The sequence below is a fragment of the Macaca thibetana genome, chromosome 15 (genome assembly GCF_024542745.1).
Source record: "Macaca thibetana thibetana isolate TM-01 chromosome 15, ASM2454274v1, whole genome shotgun sequence".
Lineage (NCBI taxonomy): Eukaryota > Metazoa > Chordata > Mammalia > Primates > Cercopithecidae > Macaca > Macaca thibetana.
In genome coordinates, this window is record NC_065592.1 from 104681439 (window position 1) to 104704150 (window position 22712).

Here is a 22712-nt window from a genome sequence, read left to right on the forward strand (position 1 = left end):
TTCTGCTGTGTGTCCCGCTTTTCATCTCAGGGCACACAGCACTCAAGTCACTGGCTAAATAAGTGACCTAAGCTCAGTTCAGTCCAAGAGAAGTATCCTGGGTTCTGGTGTCCCAATGTTTACTACTCTTCGAGATTTAGAAGATTTAGAAATCAACAAACCAAACCCCAACTTCAAAGGCTCCTGCCGAGGAGAGGAAATACTGATGAGCACGTCCCTGCTGTGAGTGACGCTGCTCACCACGGCCTCGGCGCTCACTGCCACCTGCCCCAGAATCCTGTTTGTAGGAAAAACGAATCCCTGACTCAGCTGCTGGGGTCAGTAACTATTCTCGCCTGAAGAGTAAACAGCAAATAACTCGTTTACAGATGAAGGTCGTGAGCCTCCTCCAGAAGCTGGAAGGCGCCTGCAGCTCCCCCCAAGGGGCCACATTTTATTGTGAGAACCACAGAAGCCCAAGGCGCCCCTCGGTTCTGAGGCCTGAGACCCAAGCTTGGTGCACCTGGGCTGAAACAGTCACATCCCCAGCCCATGACTAGGGCTACATATTTTAAAGGACACCTCAATTAATTTCTCAGAAGCAGCACCTGACATGACCATGGGTGTAAAGACAGGAAGGATGTTCCAGGCAGCTCCCGGGGAGGGTCTGACTACCTGGGTCAACTACAAGCTAGCTCCATGGGAGCCAACGGCAGTGACCAGCGGGCACCAGCTCCTGACACAGAAATGCTCTTCTTCCTGTCAGCACCCCGGAGTTCAAGACTGGGCAAGAGGCTCCAGGGACACACATGTCGCTTTGTGCCACAAGTGTGCCCTCCAGCAGCCTTGGAGAATGAGGCTCAGGTGGCCTTCTGGCTGCAGGGGGTGCTGCCCTTGCCTGGAAGGCCATTCTCCAGGACACCGACCCGCTGGGGGTTGCCGGGAATCGGGGTGGAGAAGCCAAGGCCGCGCACTGTGTTTCAAACGGGAGGTCGAGAGGAGCAGCAGGGTTTAGGCACGGGAAGCCGTGGCGGCTCTCTCCACAGTTCCAAATTCCCAAAGGGGCAAAGCTCTGCAGCGACAGGAAGGCAGATCCAACTTGAGACATTTTCCTTTATGACAGGGCAGAAACAGTAGCACAGAGCTGGAGAAGCCTTTATTTTAGGGGGTGTAAGAAGTTGAAATGTGGTCAGTCTATCTGTGAGCTGTAAATTAAAGTCTAGGGATCTAAATTTAGTCTCAGGTCTACCAGGCATCTCAAGATGCCAAGACGACTCATGAGAAATCCCAGCCTTGGCTTGTCCCTAGGCCTCTAGAGCACCACAGTCACTGGGACTTCACAGGTGCGGCCACTGTGCACACCTTCCTGGAAGCAGGCCCAGCCCCACATGCCATGTTCTCATGTTCTCGGAGGAGAAGCCTCTCTGAGATCCTCTCCTTTTGTTAAGAAAGGCCTGGCTAGAGTGCTTTGTGCCGGATGATTCCCGTTCCTTCACCCCAGGTCTAAGCCGTGTGGCTCAGCACTTCGGGACACACGCTCTCCTCCCAGTGTCGTTTCTGCTGAGCAGCTGGTCGTGAGGACCCGGGCCCTCACCTTTCCCCGGGTGCTGCGTTTCCATTTTGACATCACTGACCAGGCATTAAGAGATTCCCAGGTGCTAGGCGAGGTGAGTAACACCTTTCACAGCCCACCTGAGCACCCCGCATCCCAGCACATCTCTGTTGCCCGGCTGCATCCTTGGTCCGGGGGGCTGCTGAACAGTGGTATTCTTGTGGGTTTTCTCTCTTCGACCACCACCAGCTTAATCCAGCTAAGGAATTCCTCATAACTTAGCCCTGTAGGTATTTCCTTAGGGGATAACAGGAGTTTTTTCAACTAAATAGAACCACCTTTTTTCTACTTCAGTTATGCCCTATCATGTTCCTCAGTATTTCATATTGGAAAGTAAACAATTGTGTGCCTGCCAGGGAACAGGAATCCTGGGAACTGTTTAGTTCAAAAGCACCGGGAAAATGAATGGCTGGCAGCCAGCAACCAAGGTCATCTTGACCCAGGAACACATGTTAGAAGAATGTGGAACATTCCGCAAATACAGGGTGCAGGGTTTGGCACCCCTGAAGATCAGTGATGGAGATGCTGTCTAACGACGATGAGATTATCAGTTTCATCCTGAGTTCCCAGAAACAGAGGGGACTGAACAAAAACCAGTGGCATTAGGGAGAAGGCTGCGCACAGGCCGGTTATTCAGAGGAGGAAGCAGAAGAAAATGTGCGCCTCACAGGCTTTCAAATGACTATGGTAGTAAAAAGGCAGGTGCACCACGCTGGCACCGTGGGAAACCAAGGAACAAGGGCCACAGGCACCCACGCATCTCAGGGACTGGCTTTCTTTGAGGGAATGGAATGGGCAGCTCATTGTCCACATTGTTTCTGAGCTCTTGGAGTATTTTCTTAGAAAACAGTAACTTTCAATGTAATAACAACCTTTTTAAGATACTCTCCATAAATCTGTCTTTCGACCGAATTACAAGCTTCTAGAGGGCGAGAGCTGTAAGCCCCATGACGTCACGTAGGCCAAGGAGTCCCTAAGTATGGGGAAACCAGCTGTCCTATTAACAATTAACCAGCTGTCCATAAAACCCCGCGAGACCCAGGCTGCATGCCCTGCAGTGGGCGCCTCACCTGGCATCCTGCAGACAGGGGGACAGCGCAATCATGATGGAGCAGTCCTTGGCAGTCATGGCGACGCGGTACTGCTGCACCTGCAGGGGCAGGAAAGATCAGCTTCAGGTCACACAGGAAGCCTCTGCCCCCCACACAACCCTCCTTCCCCGTAGCCAAGTGCGGGAACTGCTTCCTGCCTCAGAACCTGAGGGTGGGATTAGGAGCGTGGGCCACAGCGAGCAGGGGCGTCAGGAGGTCGCCCTGTGAGGGCACCTGGGCCAGCCCTCAGCCCCACGGGGCTGCTCGGAGGCCGGCACCGCCCCCTGACCTCTCACAGCAAGCGGTGTGGGACCCCAACTCCGGACCCTGAAACGGATGATCCATCTTCAGCAAGGTCCCCACAGTCGGCCTTTGGAAGGAAAGGCAGTGAGCCACCTGAGCCCCGCATGTTGGCCACACTCAGAGTGTCGAGCGAGCATCACTCGACACCCGCGGGAAGGGTGCACAGGGCGTTCGGCAAGGCGTCACTTAGCACGACATTCCCTCCGGAACGTCACAGTCACCAGAGACAACTGCAGACGGCCACCCTTCCACAGGTTGTGTGTGTGTTAACTCACTCCACCCTCACAGCAGCCCGACAGGGCAGCTCGGCCGGCGTCGCGCTTTACAGACAAGCAACAGACACAGACATCACTTGTCCGTCGTCATTGGCAGGGCAGGGACTCAAACCCGGTACGCTGGCTCTGACATCTGCACTCTTCAACACATGCTCCAAGCTATGTGGGTCTGTCCATACTGACCAGAGACAGCTCAACACACACCACACTGTCAGAGCTGACACACGTAAAGCCGTACACATGCTCACATGTGTGACGCAGGCAGGGAGGGAGGTGAAGGACGCTCACAGCTGTCCCTCTACAGAGCGGAATGTGAGGCACTCTCTCCCCTTCCTTCTTTGGACTTTCACATCCGGTTTGGATTGTTTTAGACTGCATAGCTCTCACTTTCACAAAAATAAACAGCTGTTAAAAAAAAAAAAGTAGCCGGGCGCGGTGGCTCAAGCCTGTAATCCCAGCACTTTGGGAGGCCGAGGCGGGTGGATCACGAGGTCAGGAGATCGAGACTATCCTGGCTAACATGGTGAAACCCCGTCTCTACTAAAAATATAAAAAAAACTAGCCGGGCGTGGTGGCGGGCGCCTGTAGTCTCAGCTACTTGGGAGGCTGAGGCGGGAGAATGGCGTGAACCCGGGAGGCGGAGCTTGCAGTGAGCCGAGATCACGCCACTGCACTCCAGCCTGGGAGACACAGCGAGACTCCGTCTCAAAAAAAAAAAAGTAATTGGGCCTCACATGTCACTGGCCTCAATATTTCTACTGATGACAGACCATCATCTCCTGTCTCCCTTTTAACCGCTCCCCTCAACTGCATATAACCCGGAGGATATGGCCTTTGAAAACATCCAAGCTGCAACTTCCAAAGGGCAGGACTGGGCGAGAGGGAGTGGGAAGAACCTCAAAGCACGGATTGAGCTCAGGCCCGCACACTGTTGTTGGGGCCTGAGAAAACCTTTCACAGCAGATGGAAATGAGCAGCTCCTATCCTTACACTCTATTCAGTTAGCTACGAAATCAGCTATCTCCCAGAGTACAGAAACACCCCAGTCCAAAAGAATTACTAAATATAAGAAAGAAGTGTAAAACATGTACTACATCCTTAGTGTACTGCAAAAGCCTTTCTAAGAGGCAAAACCCAGAAGCCATTAAGGTCTCTCAACATTTGAAAATGTAAAATTGCCAGGCGCAGTGGCTCAAGCCTGTAATCCCAGCATTTTGAGAGGCCAAGGCAGGTGAATCACCTGAGGTCGGGAGTTTGAGACCAGTCTGACCAACATGGAGAAACCCTGTCTCTACTAAAAATATAAAACTAGCCAGATGTGGTGGCGCAGGCCTGTAATCCCAGCTACTTGGGAGGCTGATGCAGGAGAATTGCTTGAACCCGGGAGGCGGAGGTTGCGGTGAGCCAAGATCGCACCACCGCACTCCAGCCTGGGCAACAAGAGCAAAACTCTGTCTCAAAAATAAAAATAAATAAAAATAAAATTAAATTAAAAAGCCTTAGCAGGGCCAAGTGTAGTGGTTCACACCTATAATCACAGCACTTTGGGAGATGGAGGAGGGAGGATCACTGGAGCCCAGGAGTTTGAGACCCTATCTCAATAATAAGTCAACGAATGAATAAAAAGTTTTTATATAACACAGTCATAATTCAAAGGCAAAAGATAAATGAAAGACTGGGAGAAAATATTTGCAACATGTAACAGAGTATCAATGTCAGGAATATGTAAAGTGTAAGAAATCAATATGAAAAAACTATCCCCAAAAGTGGACCACATAAATTGACAAAAGGAATATATATATATATGTGTGTGTGTGTATGTGTATATATATGTGTGCATATATATGTATATATATGTATGTGTGTGTGTGTAAATATATATATATATATGAAAAGATGTTCAATCTTACTAAAATCAAGGAAATGCAAATTATAACAATGAAGTATTTTCCAGGCATCAGATGGGGAGAATTACACACACAACACACACACACAGTCGGCCCTTGGTGTCTGAGAATTCCAGATGCACAATCTGCAGATATGGAGGACTTAACTGGGGTACTTGAGCATCCTCAGATTTTGGTGTGTGTGTGTCATAAAATGAAGAGGTTAGACTTCCACTTCGTGTAATGCGAGAATAGGTAGTTGAGGCCAATAAATTGCAGAGGCTGCCGGGCGCGGTGGCTCACGCCTGTAATCCCAGCGCTTTGGGAGGCCGAGGCGGGCGGATCACAAGGTCAGGAGATCGAGACCACGGTGAAACCCCGTCTCTACTAAAAATACAAAAAATTAGCCGGGCGCGGTTGTGGGCGCCTGTAGTCCCAGCTACTCGGGAGGCTGAGGCAGGAGAATGGCGTGAACCCGGGAGGCGGAGCTTGCAGTGAGCCGAGATCGCGCCACTGCACTCCAGCCTGGGTGACAGAGCGAGACTCCGTCTCAAAAAATAAATAAATAAATAAATAAATAAATAAATAAATTGCAGAGGCCAACTAAAAAAGCTAGACAAAATATCTGCTTGAAGGCAGAGCTAACAAGTCAGGGAAGAACTGCTAGAATAGGGAAGGACAAAGGTATCTGGATCTGCTTTTCCAAGAGAGGGTAGTGATAATTCCACAGTTGACTGAGAGGAACTTTTAACCAAACTTCAGGGCTATGGGGACAGTAACCGTCATGACCCCCTTCTTTGGATTAGTACTCAAAATACTGCCCTTTTAAGAGTAGAAGTGAGGCCAGGTACAGTGGCTCATGCCTGTAATCCCAATACTTTGGGAGCCCAAGGCAGCCAGATGACTTGAGCTTAGGGGTTTCAGACCAGCCTGGGCAACATAGCAAAACCCTGTTTCTACAAAAATTAGCCAGGTGTAGTGGTGCACGCCTGTAGTCCCAGCTACTCAGGGAGGCTGAGGTGGGAGGATCACTTGAGCCCAGGAGGTGAAGACTGCAGGGAGGTGATGATTGCTGTGAGCTGAGATCGCACAACTGCACTCCAGCCTGGGAGACAGAGGAGACCCAGTCTCAAAAAAAAAAAGAGTAGAAGTGAGCCAAAGTCAACAGGCCCTACCAGGAATTACAGTTTTACTTCAAAGAGACCAAACCATCAAAAATGAATTAAAATGACTCCAGCTGCTAGTGTTTCCCAGGCCTCTGATAGAAACAAACCTAAAATTCTCTCGAGGCCTATGATCCTAGGCCTCAAGTTACTTCTAAAATAATTGTTCAAATACAATTTCTAGCACACAAGCAAAACTATGCAGACACAAGGAGACAGGATGACATGAATGGAAACCAGCAAAAATAAAACCACGATGGGGGAGAAGGTCTGTGGGAAGCTACATACTCCACTTGATTTTGCTGAGAACCTACAACTGCTCTAAAAAACAAGTCTATTAAAAGAAAAAGGTGCCATTGAAAAAAGAAAAACCCACAATAGTAGAAAGAAACACACATGCATGGATTCCAACTATTGGAGGTGCCAGGCACACATGCTGTATCAAAGACAAAACTGAGAACTTCAGGGAGAACTGGAAATGATAAAAATGAATCATTCAGAGATTCTAGAACAAAAAAGATGCAGAAATAGACATTAAGAATTCAACAGATTAAACAGCAGAGAAGAAAAAACTGAAGACATGCAGGTGGATGGGGATAATTTCAATCAATGTAACAATGATTGACAGAAGACCAACTAGCATTTCTCCTAATTGTGGTTCCCCTTGTGGTGGTATAGCTAGGGTTACAAGGAGGGAACAGTTATCCTTGCTGTAGCTCTAGGTGAAGAACTGGCAAAACCAACGTTTGGCATACGCTGAGGGGCAGCTAACTACTATGGTCCAAAGAGTTTGAAGTCTCTTCCACTGTTTCTTCCAAAACACCTGCAATTCCCACATTATTCACTCTTTTTAAAATGCAAATGTTATTTAGGAAGCATAACACTACCACATTAACTAGTTTTCTAAACCGAGTTGAGTTTTCTAAACCTGAAGATACGGGTTGGACAAAAAGAGGTAATAATTTGGGGTCAAGGAACAAGGCAGAGGTAAGAAAATGGGAAAGCTAAAGATACCAGATAAACTGGAAGACAGACCACAAGAACATACCCAGAATGAAGCATGGAAAGGATACAACCGAGAAAAGATAAAGCAAAGGCTACAAGACATAGAAAAGTAAGAGAATGTGTCCAACATACTTGTAATTAGAATCCAAAAGAAAAGAGGAAAAAGGCCACGCACAGTGGCTCACGCCTGTCCCAGCACTTTGGAAGGTCACGGCAGGAGGCCTTGAGTTTGAGAACAGCCTGGGCAACATAGCAAGACTTCATCTCTTAAAAAATAAAATAACATTTTAAAAAGCCGGGCATGCTGGCATGCTTCTGTAGCTAGTCAGGAGGCTAAGGCAGGAGGATCCCCTGAGCCCAGGAGTTTGAGGCTATGATGAACTATGATCATGCCATTGCACTCCGGCCTGGGTGACAGAGTTAGACCCCATCTCTCACAAAAATTAAAATAAAGATAAATAAAACAGGAAATGGGCAAAAACAAGACAAAATTAAGGCTAATATTTTCCTAAAATGAAAAAAAGACATCAAGCCACAGATTCTAGAAAGCCTCCAAAAATATCATTTATACATACCATGAAACAAAAATTAAGAACTCATCACCAGCCGACCTACACTAAAGGAAATATTAAAGAGTGCTCTCCAGACAAGAACAAAATGATCCCATATATATATATACACACACACACACACACACACACACACACTCAGAGATACAGGCCAGAATGAAGGGCAACGTGGGAAATAAATACATGGGTAAATGAATAATGCCTGTAATAAAAAAAATTAAGAATGTCTCCTTAAGTTTAAAATAATAAAATACACAACAACAATAACAATGGAAGTCAGGAGCAGCAGTAAAATGTACTCTAAGAACCTTGCATTGTCCAAGAAGAGGGTAAAAGTACTAAATAATATTAGACTTTAATAAGCCAACTGCTTGCTGGCAATAACTAAAATAACCACTAGAAAAAAAGTAAAGGCCTCTACAACTTCCAAGCAGAGCGGGGACACGGAATGATAAATAAAAAATAAGCCAAAGTCCCAGCTATTCGAGAGGCGGAAGCAAGAGAATGGCGTGAACCCGGGAGGCGGAGCTTGCAGTGAGCCAAGATGGCGCTACTGTACTCCAGCCTGGGCGACAGAGCGAGACTCCGCCTCAATAAATAAACAAATAAGCCAAAAGACTGTCCGAGAAGAGAAACAGAAACCTAAAATAGGTAAGAAAAATTTTTTTAAATTTAAGCTGTAGTGTAAGTCTAATAAAATAACAAAGACAGAATGTCAGAATGAATAAAAAACCAAACCCAATTATATGACACATTTTAAATACAAAAACAGAAGGTTAAAAATGAAAGGATGGAAAAAGATACATAGTGCAAATATGAAACCAAAGAACCTAGAGAAGTTCCATTACAATCAGTCAAAGGAAACAAAAAGTATAACCAGAGATAAAGGACACTTGAAACTGATTAAATGATTACATGGACATATTATGTAATGGTAAAAAGAAAAAATAAAAATAAAAATTTAAAGGAAATGGTAAATGACACCAAAATGAACATTTTAATTCACCAGGAAGATGTAACAGTTCTAACTCTGAGGCAGCTAATAGCATAGCCTCAAGATAAGTAAGAATAGGCAAATTCAAAATTATCATGGAAAGTTTCTGGCCATACTTCTTACGGAACAAGCAGACAATATAATCATTACGATTACAGATCTGAACAAAACAATTAATTTAGCCTAATAGGCAGATTAAAATGCCATACCCAACGTTTGATAAGACACTACCTTTTCTTTTTTTTTTCTTTTTGAGATGGAGTTTCGCTCTTGTTGCCTAGGCTAGAGTGCAATGGCGTGATCGCAGCTCACTGCAACCTCCGCCTCCCAGGTTCAAGGGATTCTCCTACCTCAGCCTCCCGAGTGGCTAGGATTACAGGCGCCCACCACCATGTCTGGCTAATTTTTGTATTTTTAGTAGAGACAGCATGTCACCTTGTTGACCAGGCTGGTCTCGAACTCCTGACCTCAGGTGATTCACCCACCTCAGCCTCCCAAAGTGCTGGGATTACAGGCGTGAGCTACCATGCCCAGCCAAGAAGACACTACCTTTTCAAGCACACATAGAAACATTATTTTTAAAAATTAATAAAGCCACAAAAAATTTCAAAGGATCAAATGGCAATCTCAACAAATGCCACAGGATCCCTTAGACTCTATTCTCACTCCAATGTAATTTTGCTAGTAATCAATACAAAAAAGATAACAAGAACTCTCACATGCTTACTAATTAATTCCCTTCTAAATATTTCCATGAGTCACAGAAGAAATGTTCATTGTTATCAGAGTATATTTTAATTGAATATTGAAAGTACAGCTTGTGAAATGTGGCCAAAGCCATTTTTAGAGGAATATATAGCTTTAAATACACATTTTAGAACAAAGAAGGTGCTGAAACTTGGATAAGCATCCATATCAGGAAGAAGTTACAAAAGGAAAAAATTAGCCTAATAGAAAAAAGGAAATGATCAAGAATTAATCAAACAGAAAACAATCATACAGTACAAATGGATCAAAAGTTGATTCTTAGGAAACTAAACTCTTGGTGGGAATGATTAAGAGTGTCTTAGCCCCTTCAGGCTGCTATCACAAAATGCCCAAAACTGGAAGCTTATAAACAACAGAAACTTATTTCTCACAGTTCTAGAGGCTGGGATGTCCAAGACCAAGGCACTAGCAGATCTGCTATCTGGGGAGAGCCGACTTATCGACAGCCCTCTTTCCACTGTCACCTCACATGGTGAAAGGGGCTGGCTTGCGCTCTGGGGTTTCTTGTATAAAGGCCTGAATTCAAATCATGAGGGCTCCACCCTCATGACCTAATCACCTCCCAGAGGCCCCACCTCCTAACACCATCACCTTCAGAGTTAGGATTTCAACATATAAATTTGGCGGCAGGGCAGGAGGGTAAAACATTCAGACAGTAGCAGAGAGGGAGAGAAATCAAGTATCAGACATCTGCAATAAAAGAGCATACTTCAGATCCTATAAAACATGACAAGATAATAAAATAATATTGCCCAACAAATCATATGCCAAAATTCTGAAAACAGAAAACAGAAAAAATTTATAGAAAAATGCAACTTACTAAAATTTGAAACTTTCCTACAAAGACAACTAGGGGGCCTAGCTGGTTTCACATCTGATTCTACAAAGCATTTAAGTCAGAAATAATACCATTCCTTTGTTTTTTGTTTTTTTTTTGAGACAGGGTCTTGTTCTGTTGCCCAGGCTGGAGCACAGTTGTACCATCACAGCTTACCTATAGCCTTGACCTGCAGGGCTCAAGTGATCCTTCCATCTCAGCCTCTCAAGTGGGTGAGACTACAGGTATGCATCGCCATACTTGGCTGATTTTTTATTATTTTTAGTATAGACGAGGTCTCACTATGTTGCCCAGGCTATTCTTGAACTCCTGAGCTCAAGTGGTCCTCCCACCTTGGCCTCCTTTCAAAGTGTTGGGATTACAGGCGTGAGCCACTGAACCCGGCCGTTGTTAATCCACCTCTTCCAGGGAACAGAGAACGAATAAACAGACGATCTTTTAAGTGTTTTATGGGCAGGCCTAGGCCTCGACACCAGGGCTGAACACAGTGCAAAAAGAGAAAGCACAGTTCTTATCACTCATAAACATCTGCAAAAATCCCTAAACAAAATACTAGCAAACCCAATAGCATCATGCAGAGAAAGAACACATCACAACAGATTGCGCAATTCACCACATTAACAGAAAATATTTTGATCATATGATCATCTCAATAGAAATAGAAAAGGCATTGATAAAGTTCAACATCTGCTCCTGATTTTTAAAAATCCTCTTAATAAATCAGGAAAAGAAGGGAACAAACGTTTTTAATCTGATGTCAGCCACTTAAGGAAAAACAAAAAAAACCTACAATAAACAATTTACTTGATGGTAAAATGCTTTTGAGATTTGGAACAAGACTAAAATTCATACTCTCACAAATTAACTATATAAAGTGAAGTAAAATAAAGAAGTGAAAGGTATAAATATTGGGAAGGGAAAACATCAAATTCACAGACTATGATTACATATAAAGAAAATCCAAAAGAAACTATAATCGTTAGGATTAATATAAGTGAGCAAAGTTGATGTATCCAAGGTCAAAACAGAAAAACCAGTTTCATTACTGCATAATCAAACAAACACTTTTAAAGTAAGATCTTTTTAAAGATGCCATTTACATCTAAAACCATCAAATAACGTGAAATTAATATAAGACCTCTCTGAAGAGAACCATAAAACATTTTTATCAGAATAATGTATATATAAAAGTTTAAATGTCCATGTTGGAAGACTCAGTATTGTATAGATTTCAACACTCGTCATTATTTTAATGCTACACCATGAAAATCTCAATGGCTTTTTTTTTTAGTTTTTAATTTTTGTGGGACAGCAGTTTGTTTGTGCTTTTCCTGCAGAACTGAGTGAGGTGATTCTCAAATTCATGTAGATATGCAAAAGGTTGAGAACAGCCAAGATATGCTTGAAGAAGACAGAAGGATTTGTCAGATATCAAGGCTTGTTATGACTCTATAGTGTTCATAATTGCATGATGCCAGGAAAATTCCATTTGAAAAGGAAATAAAACCCCACCTCCTGCCATTTCAAAAATCAGTTTCAGACAGTCACCCAACAAAATGTGAAAGATAAAACAACAAACTTTCTAAAGATACAGTAGGAAAATATCTTTAGGACTTTAAGGCAGAGAAAGACTTCTTAAATGGGAAAAAGACTGGTAAATTAGGCTACCTTAACATTATGAAGCGTTCTTATAAGGACTCCATTAACAGTCAAAAGACAGGCTACATAGTGGGAAAAGATACCTACTGGACACAAAATTGACAAAGGGCTTCTATCCAGAACATACAAAGAATGCCTTCAAATCAGTAAGAAAAAGACAACTCTACCAAAAAACGAGCAAGAGACTTAAAGTGTGACTTAAATAGATCACAAAAGGAAAAATCCAATAAACATATTAGAAGGTACTTAATCTCATCACAAGATACCACTACACACACACCAGAATGGCTGAAATTCAGAAGACCCAAAACTAAGTGTAAGAGATGGTGCGGAGCACAGGTGACTCCTAACCTGTTGCAGGGAACATAATCAGGTAAAACTGTTTTACAGTAGCTACTAAAACTAAGTATACTCACCCCTGTGGCCCAGAAATCCCACTCCTAGGGATATATCCAAGAGAAATGCGTGCACATGTACACAAAATCTGTGCAAGAATATTCTTAACGGCCAAAAACTAGGAACAACCCAAATGTTCATAAAACAGCAGAACAGGTAAACTGTAGTACACTAAGTCCTCACTTAATGTCATCACTAGGTTCTTGGCAAACTGTGACTTGAAGCCAAACAATGTATAACAAAACTAGGCCAGGCACAGTGGCTCACACCTGTAATCCCAGCACTTCGGGACGCAAAGGCGGGAGGACTACTTGAGCCCAGGAGATGGAGACCAGCCTGAGCAACATAATAAGACTGCATCTCTACAAAACATTTAAGAAATTAGCCAGGCGTGCCGGGCACAGTGGCTCACACCTGTAATCCCAGCACTTTGGGAGGCTGAGGCGGGTGGATCACAAGGTCAGGAGTTCCAGACCAGCCTGGCCAACATGGTGAAACCCCATCTCTACTAAAAAATACAAAAATTAGCAGGTGCTTGTAATCCCAGCTACTCAGGAGGCTGAGTATTGCTTGAACCCGGGAGGCGGAGGTTGCAGTGAGCTGAGATCGCACCACTGCGCTCCAGCCTGGGTGACAGAGCAAGACTCCAGCTCAAAAGAAAAGAAAGAAGGAAATTAGACAGGCGTGGTGACACATGTCTGTGCTTCCCAGCGACCTGTGAGGCTGAGGTGGGGGCATCACCTACCTGAGCCCAGGAGGTCAAGGCTGCAGTGAGCCATGATCGTGCCAGTGCACTCTAGCCTGGACGATGGAATGAAACTCTGTCTCAAAAAAAACAAAAAAACAAAACCATTTTTTTCTCATCATTATAATAAAACAACATTGAACAAAATGATGTTATTTGAGGACCTGCGGTATAGGTCACTTCACTCAAAGTCACAGTTTCCAAGAACCCGTCAATGATGTTGAGAAAGGACTTACTATATATCCATTCATGGATCGCTCTAAAGTAAATAGAAATGTGGCAGTGGGTGCACTAGCAAAGGTGAATCTCATAAATGTTATACAGAGCTAAAAACAAACAAACAGAAGACACGAGCATATACAGCATGATCTCGTATGTCAAGTTCAAAAACAGGACTGACTAAACTACAGGGATACAAGTCAGTACAATAGTTAACCCTGGGAGGAAGGAGAAAGGCCTGGTTGGATGGGACAACAGGAATTCTGATCGCTGCCAGTGTTCCATGTCCAAATATAAGTGGTGGTTCCATAAGAATTTTTACTTTGTGACAAGTCAGTGGGTTGTATATTTTTTTCTGTATTTGCTGTTACTTCACAATGATTAATGAAGCAAAAGTTTAGAAAACTAAAATAAAAAATTTAAGTATTCGTAATATCTAGTGTTTGCAAGGGCATGGGGAAACTGTCTTCAATTGTTGCAAGAAGGAATATAATTAGTAAAATCTTTTGGGGAGGACAATGTGACAGGATCTATCAAAAATAAACCCTGCAACTTTAAATCTAAAAATCTGTCTTACAGAAATGCTACGTTAAGTGCACAAAGGTAGATGCACAAACATGTGAATGTCAACATTAATACCAACAAATTAATATCAACACCTAAGTAACTAACAATCGTGTGAACACACTAAAGAGACAGGATTATGGAGGACATCCAACAGCCCTTCTACAAAACAACCAGATCCCTGAAACCGCTCCTTTTAACGTATTGTTGGGCTTACATAAGGTAAGGAAAATCCCTAACTGAACTCCCTCTCTTCTCACCACCCACCCACAAAGAGCTGCAACTAGAGTTTTGAGCATGAAGCAACTGGTAAGGCTGAGCTGTCCTATAGGACACTGATTCTAGCAATAAACCACAGGGTAGAGGATCTATCTAAACCAGAGACTCTTCTCCTTTGCCAAGGATCCCTATCCTCTCTGGAAGAAGGCATCCCCTATTTGGGTCTCCAGGATTCCTGTAGATTAAGATCAAACAAATCAACAAGGCAAACAAAATCAAGCATGGCAACATGGATGAGTCAAACAAAATAAGAGATTTTTCTTTTTTTACCACCAAGGTTTTATTGTATCTGACATCAGAATATAAAATAACTTCATAAATTGCTTAAAGAAATAAAAGATAGAACTTTGAAATAGACAAGCCACAAGGAACTAGCAAAAAATACGAAAGAGATGTGAAAACAAACCAAATGGAACTTTCAGAAATTAAAGATAGAACTACTGAAATGGGGCCGGGCGTGGTGGCTCAGGCCTGTGATCCCAGCACTTTGGGAGGCCGAGACGGGCGGATCACGAGGTCAGGAGATCGAGACCATCCTGGCTAACATGGTGAAACCCCGTCTCTACTAAAAATACAAAAAAACTAGCCGGGCGAGGTGGCGGGCGCCTGTAGTCCCAGCTACTCGGGAGGCTGAGGCAGGAGAATGGCGTAAACCCGGGAGGCGGAGCTTGCAGTGAGCTGAGATCCGGCCACTGCACTCCAGCCTGGGCGACAGAGCGAGACTCCGTCTCAAAAAAAAAAAAAAAAAAAGAACTACTGAAATGGGGCCGGGTGCAGTGGCTCACGCCTGTAATCCCAGCACTTTGGGAGGCCGAGGAGGATGGATCACAAGGTCAGGAGATCAAGACCATCCTAGCTAACACAATGAAACCCCATCTCTACTAAAAATACAAAAAAGTAGCCAGGCGTGGTGGCAGGCGCCTGTAGTCCCAGCTACTTGGGAGGCTGAGGCAGGAGAATGGCATGAACCCGGGAGGCGGTGCTTGCAGTGAGTCAAGATTGCGACTCTGCACTCCAGCCTGGGCGACAGAGCGAGACTCCATCTCAAAAAGAAAAAGAAAAAGAAAAGAACGACTGAAATGGAAAACTCAACAAACAAGTGAAATGGCAGATTAGACACAGCTGAAGAAAGAATCAATGAACTGAAGATAGGGCCAAAAAAAGAAAAGCACCTGGAATGTAGCACAAGGAGACACAGAGATTAAAAATATGAAAGAGCAGTTAAGATGTGTGGAAGATAAAATAAGGTTTGACATACGTCAAATTAGAGTCCCAGAAGAAGTGAATATAATGGAGAAGAGAAAATATTTGAGAAAATTACTGAGAATTTTTGAGAACTAATAAAAGACATAAATCTACAAATAGAGAAAGCATAACATACACCAAACAGGAAAAATAAAAAGCACAGCACACCCAAATTACATTGCACTGAAATGTCAAAAGGACAAGAAAGAGGGAGAGAAGACCTTAAAAGCAGCCAGAGAGGACAGACAGATTACCTACTGAGCAAGTACACACTAACAAAAGACATCTTAACAGCAAAAACCAGATGTTGTATGAAACGTTTAAGTGCTATAAAGAAAAAAAAAAAACCCCAGAAATCAACCCCTTCTGTGCACCCAGAAAAAAATTAGTTTCAAAATTGTGGCAAAATATAAATATATTCAGATACAGAGGAATTTACCAAAAACCCTTCACTAATACAGCTTCTAAAGAATATTCTTCAACAAGAGGAAGAAAAGTATAAATATCTGTAGGCCAATAAATTAGACAACTTAGATCAACTGAACACTTCCCTAAAAAGACACAAACTACCAAAACTGACTTAAAAGCAGACAATATGATTAGACCTATAACAAAGAAAATGAATTAAAAATCAAAAAACTATCCACAAAGAAAAGCCCAGACTCGGATGGCTTCACTAGTGAATTCTGTCAAATATTTAAAGAAGAATTAACACCAATCCTTCTCAACTTCTTCCAAAAAATAGAAGAGGCTGGAACACACCAACTCATTCTATGAGGCCAGTGTTACACCCTGATCCCAAAATCAAAGATACCACAAGAAAATGAAACTACACACTAAGAATATGGATGTAAGAATCCTCAATAAAATAATCAAAAACTGAATCCAGCGACATATAAGAAGGACAAGACACCATGGACCAAGTGGGATTTAGCCCAGAAATGCAAAGTTGGTTTTAACATCCAAAAATAAATTTATGTGATACACCACATTAACAGAATAAAGGACAAAAACCACATGATAATCTCAAATGATACAGAAAAGGCATCTAACAGAATCCAACATGCTTTCAGAATAAAAACACTCAGCAAATCAGGAAGAGAAGGGAACTGCTTCAAACTGATAAAGGAATTGACAAAAACAGCTAACATCACACATGATGATGAAAGACTGACTGAACACTGTCCCCATAAGACCAAGAACAAATCAGGGATGTCTACTCCTACTATTTTCATTCAACATTGCTCTAGTCAGGAAATTACACAAGAAAAATAAATCAAAGGCATCCAAATTGGAAAGGAAGAAGCAAAACTCTCTCTATTCACACATGATCTTAAATAGAATCCTTAAAACATCCATTAAAAAACTATTAGAACATACAAACTCGGCAACGATGCAGGCTACAAGATCAATATACAAAATCAAATTGTATTTCTACACCTGATTACACCTGTAATACGCAATCTGAAAATGGAATTCAGAAAACAATTCCATTTACAACAGCATTAAAAAGAAAATATTTTAGAAATAAGTTTAACAAAGAAGCATAAAACCTTAGTTTGACACTCTGAAAACTAAATAATAATGTCAAAAGAAAACCAAGATCTAAATAAATGGAAAAGCATCCCATGTTCATAGATCAAAAGACTTACTGCCCAAGGTGACTCAAAGATTCCCCAAGTCCCTATGAGAATCCCAGCTGGCTTCTTTGTAGAAGAAGCTGATTCTAAAATTCATATGGAATTACAAGAGGCTCCAAATAGTCAAAACAATCTTGAAAACAAAGATCAAAGTTAGAGAACTCACACTTCCCCATTTCAAAACCTACTAAAAAGCAGTAGTACTCAAGACAGGGTACTGGCATTAAGTGCAGACATATAGATCAATGAAACACAACTGAGCATCCAGAAATAAACCCAGACATCTATGGTCAACTGATTTTCAAAAAGGATGTTAAGACCACTCAACGGGGAAAGAATAGTCTCCTCAACAAATGGTGCTGACCAGGTGTGGTGGCTCACAACTGTAATCCCAGTACTCTGGGAGGCTGAGGCAGGCAGATCACCTGAGGCCAGGAGTTCAAGACAAGCCTGGCCAACATGGCAAAACCCTGTCTCTAGTAAAAATACAAAAAATTAGCCGGGCATGGTGGTGCATGCCTGTAGTCCCAGCTACTGAGGAGGCTGAGGCAGGAGAATCACTTGAACCTGAGAGGCAGAGGTTGTTGCAATGAGTCGAGGTTGTGCCACTGCACTCCAGCCTGGGTGACAGAGAGAGACTCTGTCTCAAAAAAAACAAAGGTGAGACAACTGTATATCTACATGGAAAAGGCTGATGTTGGAGCTGGGCATTATGGTGCACACCTGTAGTCCCAGCTACAGGGGCAGTTGAGGCAGGAGGACTACTTGAGCCCAGGAGTTTGAAGCTGCAGTGAGCTACGAACACACCACTGCACTTCAGCCTGTGTGACAGACCAAGATTCTGTCTGAAAAAAAGAAGAGTGATGTTGGACCTCTACCTGAAATCACATACAAAATTAATTCAGAATGGATCAAACACCTAACTATAAGAGCTAAAACTATAAAACTGTTAAAAGGGAACATGGGAAATCTTCATGCCCTTAGATTTATTTAGCAATGAATTCCTAGATATGGCACCAAAAGTATGAACAACCTAAGAAAAACTAAACTGTACTTCAACAAAATTAAAAATGTTTGTATATCTAAGATATTACCAAGAAAGTAAAAAGACAACAGAATAGAGAAAATATTTGCCAATCATGTATCTGATAAGGGTCTAGTAGCCAGAATACACAAAGAATTCTCAACAAGATAAATGACACTATCAAAAAGTGGGCAAAGGGGGCTGGGCACGGTGGTTGACACCTGTAATCCCAGCACTTTGGGAGGCCAAGGTGGGTGGATCGCTTGAGCTCAGGAGTTCAAGACCAGCCTGGGCAACATTGTGAAACCTTGTCTCTAACAAAATACAAAAAATTAGCCAGGTGTGCACTGTAAGTGTGCACTTACAGTTAGCCCCAGCTACTCAGGAGGCTGAGATCGCACTACTGCACTTCAGCCTGGGTGACAGAGAGAGACCCTATCTCAAAAAAAAAAAAAAAAAAAAAAAAAAGGTGGGCAAAGGATCTGAATAGACATTTCTCTGAAAAAGATCTATAAGTGGGCAACAAGCACATGAAAAGATGCTCTTAGTCTTCAGGGAAATGCAAATCAAAACTACAAGATACCACTGCCCACCCTCGAGAACAGCTAAAATCAAAAGGACAGGTAATAACAAGCGTTATTGAGTGTTGCTGAAGATGTGAAAAAAATAAACACACCTTTATACACTGCTGGTGGGAAGATCGAACCATACAGCAATTTTGGAAAAGTCTGCCCAGGTCCTCAAAAATTTAGACATAAAAGTGCCACTGGACCTAGCAATTCCACTCCTAGGCATATTACCTCAGAAAAGTGAAAACGCACGTCCATGCAAAAAAACCTGTACCCAAATATTGATAGCAGCATTGAGGATAACAGCCAAAAAGCAAAAACAGCCCAAATGTCCATCAATGGATGAATGGATATGTCCACCCCATGGACTATTACTGAGCCATGGAAAGGAATGAAGTACTGATCATGCCACAACATGGATGAACCTTGAAGACATCAGGCTAAGTGAAAGAAGCCAGCCACAACAATCACACATTCAGTGACTCTGTTTATAGGCAATATTTGGAAGAGACAAGTCTACAGAAAGCAGACAGGTGGTTGTTTAGGGCTGGGGATCATGGGGAGACAATAGGATGATGGCTAAAGGATACAGGGTTTTTACTGAAGTGATACAAATCTAAAATCCACTGTGCTGATGGTTGCACTTATCTTTCAATACAGTGAAACCACTGCACTGAACCCTTTAAGTGGGTAAACTGTATAGTATATAAATTACATCTCAATAAAGTCACAGAAAAAAAGGAAAATGGAGAAAGATCTAAGCTCCAAGAATGTTAGGCAGTGATAGGGAAAACCACATGGATAAATCTAAAAAAAAAACCTGTGTAAAATAATACCCTAAATTATGACTTAAAAAAAAAAAAACAAAGACAAACAGAATACAAAACAATACTGCACGTAAGTTTGGAGAGATAACTGGAATTAAGTGTCCCAAGTCCTTATATTGTGTGGGGACTCGGAGTATGAAATAACTGATTAGACTTTAAATATGCAGGATCAAACAGGACAAGACACCAAAAAAGGGAAACAGGACTAACTTCCAAATACATAGAGCAAAAAATGGAATAAAAAACTAATAAGCAAAAGTACACAGAGGTCAGAAAACTATGGGCTGGGGGCCAAATGCAGCCCACCACCTCCTGTTTTTGTTTTCCTGGAACTCAGCCCCACTCATGTTTTCTCCATGGATCCTTGTGAGCTACAGTGGCAAGGCAGGGTACCTGCAACAGGGACCAGACATTACAAATGTCTGCTGAACCCTGCTACCAGATACTACACAACAGACAAAAGCAAGAGTTACTGGGGGCTTCGGTCTCCTGAGCATTGAAATGAAGACAATATTCCCTCTTTTCTTCAGAGGTACACGGTTCAATTTTTTTTTTTTTTTTTTTTTTTTTTTTGAGATGGACTCTCGCTCTGTCACCCAGGCTGGAGTGCAGTGGCGCAATCTTGGCTCACTGCAGCCTCCGCCTCCCAGGTTCAAGCAATTCTTCTGCCTCAGCCTCCTGAGTAGCTGGAACTACAGGCGTGCACCACCATGCCTGGCTAATTTTTGTATTTTTAGTAGAGACAAAGTTTTGCCATGTTGACCAGGCTGGTCTCAACTGATCCACCTGCCTCAGCCTCCCACAGTGTTGGGATTACAGGCGTGAGCTGCCGCGCCCAGCCTACAGGGTTCAATTCGATAAACAATATGAGTGCAAGAACTTCTGTGTAGGAAGGAATGTCCTCAGCCTACTCCCCAGCTTCAGCTTCACAATTACCCTCTTCAGGTTCAATTACCAGAAGCTAACTTCCTACAAGAGAAAAAGCAGGCCCTTCTATGACAGCACGGAGAGTCCTCAAGCCACGTTTCTCCCACAAGTAACATCTTGCAAAACTACAATATCACAGCAAGGTGAGTGATGCTGATACAATCCACAATCTTATTCAGATATCTCGGGTTTTACATATATGCAAGTGTGTACGTGCGAGAGTGTGTGTGTGATCACACGTAGGTTCATGCAACCACCACCACAGTCAAGATACAGAACAGTATGGTCACCGTAAGGATCCCCTGGTTTGACCTTTTATAACCACATCTACCTCCCTTGCTCCTCCTTGCCAACCCCTGGCAACCACTCATCTTTGTCATTCAAGGATGTTATACACACAGAATCATTTAGTGTGACCTCTGGGGATTGGTTTTTGTCACCAACAAAGTCCCCTGGAGATCCACCTGGGCTGTTTAGCAAGAGTCCGTTCCTTTTTGGCGCTGAGCAGAGTTCTGTGGTGTGAATGCACGGTCTGTCTGACCCGCTGGAGGTCACCGTGGAAAGACACAGGGGCGGCTTCCAGTTTTTAGCTGTTACAAAGAGAGCTGCTGTGAACATTTCCGTACAGGTTTTTTGGTGAGTGTCAGTCTTCATTTCTCTGGGATAAATGCCCAGGAGCGCAAGTACAGGGTGGTTGCATGTTTAGTGCGTAGGAACCTCCCAAACTGTTTCCCAGAGTGACTGTGTCCTTTCCATCCCCATCAACAACAGATGAGAGATCCAGTTTCTCTGCACCTGTTGGTGGTGTTTCAATGCCTTCATCTTAGCCATTCTGTTAGTTAAGTGACGGCTGCTTTAGCTGCTTATAAGACTACATTTACATACAAGGTTAGAAGATTAAAGTAAAATTAAAAAGTAAACCATACTTATTTTGTGGAAAACTGAAAAATACAGAAATACATAAAAAAGGAAATAAAGTCCTGTTTCTTTTCTTGGGAAAAACCCGCCATGCTGCTGTTTATTATACCTAAATCAACGCACCCAAGTGGCAGGCAGCACGAGGCAGGTGCCCTGCTTTCTTCTCACCTGGAACCCTCCTCACCAGGGTGACAATTCTGCCCTGGGCCTCTGCTAACATCCCTGTGGCCCTTCGCGTCAGAGGCTCACCTGAGGCTCTACCAGGCATCCTCAGGCCTCCTCAAAACATTGACAGCTGCAGCCCCACTAAAGAAAGCACCGAGGACTCTTTCCCAAGTGTGAGCCACGGACACGTCAACGGGACAGGGGAAGCAGGTCCCAGGGCTCCAGGCAGCAGCACACGCACACGCAGGGGGGAGCACCAGCTCGCTCCAGAACAGGTTTCCTCACTGCTTATTGTCCTGTGAAGGCTTTGGCAGCCTAGTACAGCCTATGGGCCTCTCTCAGAATAACTTTTTTTTGAGATGGAGTCTCGCTCTGTCACCCAGGCTAGAATGCAGTGGTGCAATCTCGGTTCACTATAACCTCTGCCTCCCAGGTTCAAGTGATTCTCCTGCCTCAGCCTCCCAAGTAGTTGGGACTACAGGCGCCCGCCACCACGCCCGCTTAATTTTTTGGTATTTTTAGTAGAGACGGGGTTTGCCTGTGTCAGCCAGGATGGTCTCGATCTCCTGACCTCTTGATCTACCCACCTCGGCCTCCCAAAGTGCTGGGATTACAGGCGTGAGCCACCACGCCCAGCCCAGGATAACATTTTTAAACGTGTAATATAAAATACAGGTGGCAAAAATGTAAAATGCCAATTTTTTTTTTTTTTTTTTTTTTTTTTTTTTTGAGACAGGGGCTTGCTCTGTCCCCCAGGCTGGAGCACGGCAGTATGATCACAGTTCCCTGCAGCCTTGACTGCATCCTCCTGCCTCGGCCTCCCAAGTAGCTGGGACTCTAAGCACATGCCGCTATGTCCAGCTAATTTTTGTATTTTTCTTTTGCAGAGATGGGCGTCTCACTATGTTAACCAGGCTGGCTTCCAACTTCTGGTTTTAAGTAATTCTCCCACCTCAGCTTCCCAAAGTGCTGAGCCAAAATATTTTTAAAAACAAATGTATTCCATACTAATATGCAACATTTCATGCAGTGATGAATAAACCACATCTCGA

The 22712-nt window shown here is 43.4% G+C and overlaps 2 protein-coding genes across 2 annotated transcripts in view; one reads left to right on the forward strand and one right to left on the reverse strand.

Annotated features, from left to right (window-relative positions):
• SUSD3 (sushi domain containing 3) overlaps positions 1-22712 on the forward strand; it is a 401112-nt gene that overhangs the window by 44866 nt on the left and 333534 nt on the right. The window lies entirely within an intron of this gene.
• IPPK (inositol-pentakisphosphate 2-kinase) overlaps positions 1-22712 on the reverse strand; it is a 62629-nt gene that overhangs the window by 2208 nt on the left and 37709 nt on the right. The window contains exon 12 of the mRNA XM_050761554.1: positions 2662-2741. Within this exon, the coding sequence (XP_050617511.1) occupies positions 2662-2741 (80 nt within the window). The remainder of the gene's footprint in view (positions 1-2661; positions 2742-22712) is intronic.